This window comes from Photinus pyralis, unplaced genomic scaffold, assembly GCF_008802855.1.
Source record: "Photinus pyralis isolate 1611_PpyrPB1 unplaced genomic scaffold, Ppyr1.3 Ppyr1.4_LG2, whole genome shotgun sequence".
In the NCBI taxonomy this organism is placed as follows: domain Eukaryota; kingdom Metazoa; phylum Arthropoda; class Insecta; order Coleoptera; family Lampyridae; genus Photinus; species Photinus pyralis.
The window spans coordinates 17,227,208-17,232,524 of NW_022170403.1; the positions used below are offsets into that span (position 1 = coordinate 17,227,208).

At 36.0% G+C, this 5,317-nt stretch overlaps 1 protein-coding gene across 1 annotated transcript; it reads left to right on the forward strand.

Annotated features, from left to right (window-relative positions):
• Nucleotides 1-248: 248 nt before the first annotated feature.
• LOC116163852 (rho guanine nucleotide exchange factor 4-like) lies at nucleotides 249-4,396 on the forward strand. The gene is made up of 7 exons (XM_031477982.1): nucleotides 249-281; nucleotides 997-1,366; nucleotides 1,555-2,606; nucleotides 2,660-2,788; nucleotides 2,847-2,931; nucleotides 2,977-3,216; nucleotides 3,888-4,396. Exons 1-7 carry the CDS (start codon nucleotides 249-251, stop codon nucleotides 4,037-4,039), a joined length of 2,061 nt encoding a protein of 686 aa, XP_031333842.1. The 3' UTR covers nucleotides 4,040-4,396.
• Nucleotides 4,397-5,317: the final 921 nt, after the last annotated feature.

Below are 5,317 nucleotides of genomic sequence, written 5' to 3' on the forward strand. Positions count from 1 at the left end.
TTTAATTTTTTCTATACGTACGCTTATTCCAGGTGTATAAGTTTATCTTACTTAGAACTTTGTGAGACTCGCCAACAATCCCGCGTTTTATTTTGCGAGATCCTTCTTAACCATACGCCCTCTAGCGGAAAACCTAGAAACTTGAAAACAGCGATTTCTCTTGGCCCCTTTCGTTATCAAAATCTTTTTGTCCATGATGATTTCAGATTCCTTAATATTGAAGGATATTGTTTGCGAATTGCTATGGTATGCCAATACGCGATTTTTCAGTTTCGGTAGAAGTAATCAAAATTAACATTGGCTTTAGAAACAACCCAAAAAACCATCAATTTTAAGCAATAAAAAATTTATGAGGATAATTTTTTGAGGGAATATACACTATACTTTAGGTAGAATCAGATTAAATCATCTTTGGGTGCATTATAATACACAGCTTATGTTAATTGGAATTTTTTGAAATCTTTCACAGTGCTCCAGAATTAATTAATATGTAATAGACACATAATTGAATATTAACCCTTTCGAGAAAATTAATATAATTTCTACTCGAACTATTTCAAATAATTGCAAAGCAATTAATTGCTACAATATGCATTAAGGGAATGTATTATAGTCTTGCTAGTTGAACTGAAATGGTAAATTACATAATTGCGTGTGTTTAATATTGAAAGGTAAATTAAAATACAGTGGTAATTAGCGGGACAAGTCATATATAAATCTTATTTGGTACCTAAACTTATTGAATTGAACAAAACAAAATTGACGGATCTGTTGCGCACATTCGTTCTGTTTTGGTATTATTTTCGTGATAGGATTGTTTACTTATACGGAACTAATTATTTTTTTGCCAAAATAATCCATTCCGTTGTTTGTATGTTCTTACCTGCGTATATATCTAGCGTGTAAAGACAATCATTGTTGCTAGGAGTATGAATCATCATTTTATTGACGCTGACACGGAACGCCGGCGCTGAAAGTAATGAAAATCGTAGGTAGGCGGACGACGCATGTAAGGGAACTACGAAAGTATTATTAACCCTTGACATTTTTATTTATTTTTGTATTTGTTTACAGGCTGAATTACAAAATCGAGCGCACCGGCATCACTACATCAGAAGAACGCATTCGGACTTGGGTGGACAACGGTTATTTCAGTGGGATTCGCGTTCTTCTTATCGCCGTATGATGTCTTCTCCCGCACCCTTACAGGGGCGACCTCACAGAATGAGTCCTCGGAAAAAACCCCCTGATGCTCCGGGCGGCGTTCAGTTACGTGCAACTCAACGTCGTGGGCAACTTAGAAGATCTCTTAGTCAACCTGTGGATATAGACAAATTGTCGCCATTGATGCGTACAAAAACAGCAGGTAAGTCTTATGTTAATTAAGGCATTCGTTTCCACCCCATCGTAGTATTTTTTCTGAAACTCAATGAGCAATAGGTAATCCCTAGTAACTCATTCTTTTATTTCCCAGTTGTGATGTACTAGTCTTCAACTCTAATACTAACCACTCCACGTACCCACATCGCACTTACTATTTTTGTGTATTGCTAGGTTTAAGGCTGGGTGGAGCCAACATCTTAAGCGAAGATGAGCACGACGGACGAATCGGAACGTCAGAAGATGAAATGATGTCCGATTCTGAATCCTCAATTGCTTCATTGACCGAACGAAAAAAGTCGTTAGAATTGGCTATGGACGAAGACGTGATTATCTTAGCTGAAGCGGTGTTTGATCATGTTGCGATTGAGGCAGAAGAGTTGGCATTCAGAGCTGGAGATGTGATCGAAGTGTTAGAGACTGTTAATAGGGATTGGTGGTGGGGTTCGTCCGGGGGCAAGGAGGGTTGGTTTCCAGCGGCTTTTGTACGTTTACGTGTGAGTCAAGAGGATACTGTAGAAGACTGTTTAGCTGCGATGGCTTCGGGACAATCAATGCCTACTCAATTACGTAGAAGGACTAGTATATCATTGTTATCTAACGACCAAGTTAGAACTAGTGTAGTGCGTGAGTTAGTGCACACCGAACGCGAATTTGTTAAAGTACTCCAAGACATTGCGGAGGGTTACATATCTGAATGTCGTAAGAGAAAGGACATGTTTACCGCGGAGCAAATAGACATTATATTTATCAATTTAGAGGACATATTAGAATTTCAATCTGCATTTTTAAAAGACTTAGAATCGTGTATAGACTGGGACGCACCTTACAAAAGTTGCGTCGGGAACTGTTTCATTAAACGTAAGGGAGGTTTTGAGATGTACTCAGATTATTGCAACAGTCATCCAGTAGCCACAGCTTTATTGCAGGAATTGTATCAATTTAATAATTATTGCAAGTTTTTCGAAGCCTGTAGATTGATGAGGGGTCTCATTGAAATTCCCCTAGATGGTTACTTATTAACCCCAGTGCAGAGGATTTGCAAGTACCCTTTACAATTAGCCGAATTGCTGAAGTATACTAAGGCTGATCATCCAGACTATCACAATATTAAGGAAGCTCTAAAGGCAATGAGAGGTGTTGCAGTATTAATTAATGAACGGAAAAGGAGAATGGAGAGTTTAGAAAAGTTGGCGGCTTGGCAGCAAAGGGTCGAAGGGTGGGAAGTAAGGGACAGTTCTTTATGTTGTGAAATTCTTTTTAAAATGCTATTCTTTAGGGAGAAGACTTGATTGAATTTAGTTCTCAGTTGATTCATCAAGGAGAAGCTGTTAGAATTACTAGTGGAATGTGGACAAGTAATATTACTTTGTTTCTGTTTGATCATCAACTTATTTATTGTAAAAAGGTACCTACTTTCTGTTGGTCCATCACGTTAATTATTAAATGGCAAATTTTTATTGTAGGACATTTTAAAAAGAAATACTTATGTATACAAAGGACGGATAGACATGAACACAAGTGAAGTCATTGATGTTTCAGATGGAAAAGGTATACCGTTTGTTCTAAATAACAAGTAAAAACTTCATTTTATAGATGTTCAAACGGGTGTGAGTGTAAGACATGCGTTGAGGGTTTACAGCTGTGTAAGAGACAAATGGATTTTGTTTTGTCTTCGGTCATCGCTCGAGAAACAAACTTGGCTTCAAGCATTTTCTGATGAACGTCGACTAGTTGCTCAAGATAAATCTGATCGGTTAGACTTCCCACCTGCTGCCAAACAGTTAGCACGAATTGCGGCTCGATCGCAAAGGAGACCTCCGCGCAAACCAAGAGGTAGGTATCGTCAATTGTTGTTATCCACAATCTTCCTTATTTGAAAATTGTGAACCACTGTTTCAATTACTGTTACTAAAGTATCACACCCTCTGATGGATGTCAGATTCCTACATTAACTCTATAGTACAAACTCGCGTAGGCCTTTGAAATTGCTCTGGTTTTTAATTATTATTTGAGAGACATTTAAATCCTGAAACCGTTTGTGAAGTTTTGAGCATATGGACATTGGCATTTTTTGGACCAAACCACAAGAAGGTTTAATTTGCACCATGGAAAATCGATTTTAATTTCGTTGAAATGGATAATACCTATGTGGTTTGCTGAGATTTGTACAAGGATCACAAACCATCAGATATCAAGTAACTGTTGGCGTAATACTCCCTGTCTTGAGGACACGCACAAAGTCAATCCAGTTCATGGTGTATTACAATTCCGCTAGTGGAGTCTTATAGTTTTTCTTAGGAAAATCATTTTTCACGATTTAATAAATCATATAATTAATAAACTTATAAAAAGCCTGAATATTTACGCTGATTAATTTATAGCTATCGTTAAACATGCATTTAATTGAAGTATTTCAATCATTATCAATCCACAAAATTCTTTTGCTCCTGAGTTACCTACCTATCTTTCAGATCTAATCCTGTCCATATTTGAATTCATTTCAGGAAATAAAAGTTACAAGCTAGATTCATCCTACATGGGATCGTCCCTACAACTGAACTCTCAAAACTCGAATTCACTCGGTCGTAAAGTAGGTACATGGTTTACATTTGGTGTCAATCGAAAAACAAGACATCAACATCGTGATGTTTCCTGAGATAAAACAACTTTACTGTAACAATACGTCAGTTACTTACCTGAAGTTGAGCGCACGGTTGTTAGTGATATTATGTGCCAAAAGTGTAAAATATCCGATGACATATTGTTACAGTAGTCAACCAATAAGTATTTAGTTAATTTTTTAATACCGCAATAAAAATGTATGTAGATATTGACTTGCTCGTGATAATAGGCTACTGCCAAATGTGCTGTGCATAACACTTAATCTAAGTATTACGAGGCATAGACGGCCTAACTCTTCCTACATTTTCTCATTGAAAGTCAAATTTCGACTGATCCGAACTATATAGTTAATTATTATTTTATTATGTATATTTCTACACTTTGTATATTTACGCACAAAACGATTAAGCTAATATCTGGAATGTGAACAGGGTATTAAAAAAACTGTTAAGAAAAAGCGAAACGGACAAATCCCTGTAGTAAAATATCCAGTTATGACCCTTTAACTTTAACGGACCAAATTATCACTATTGAATAATGACAAACTGCACAATATTGGCCATTTAGAATTTCTTTAATACAGTTCACCTGTACTCAATATTTTTTAAATTATATCTACCTAATAATAGTAGTACTAGTAATACTCATGTTGTCAATAAAGGCTTAAGTAAAAATAATTGTTATGGTAGAGTATTGCTGTTATTTTTATAGTGTCTTTTTCAGTTAAATCATATTTTTGTAAGCTTTTCCTACACACATTTATAAAATTATTCCCTGATCATTGCACTCGTTCAGTGCATTTGTTGATACTATGTTGATTCCCGATTGAATGTTATTGTTATTGTTTTTTCGATACAACAGTAAAAGTAGTAAGTAATAGTTGATGTATAAATACATTTTACAATATTAACTGTTCTTTTATTTATGTTTCCAATTACTTCACCTAGGTACTGGGTGATGCACGGTAAGTAGGAACATAGGAATTTAAATGCAATATCCTGCTCTCCTGTACATTATTAGGGTTATTTGAAATACAACAGGAGCAATAATTAATCCCCTAATATGTACAACAACTTCAGAATTAAGAAAGAAACGTAACGATTGCTGCAAATACGAACCAGCCATGGTGCAGTAAGTTTAGCGTTATCTGATAGAAATTTTCATAATACCATAAGTAGTCGGAAGTATTGTCGAATATTTTTGAGGTGCTGTCACGAATGCTAGTTACGCGCGCTCGTGGTATTAAAAAGCGTAACTAGCATGAGTGGAGCAGCAGCTCAAAAATAATCTACAAATACTGCGACTACGAATG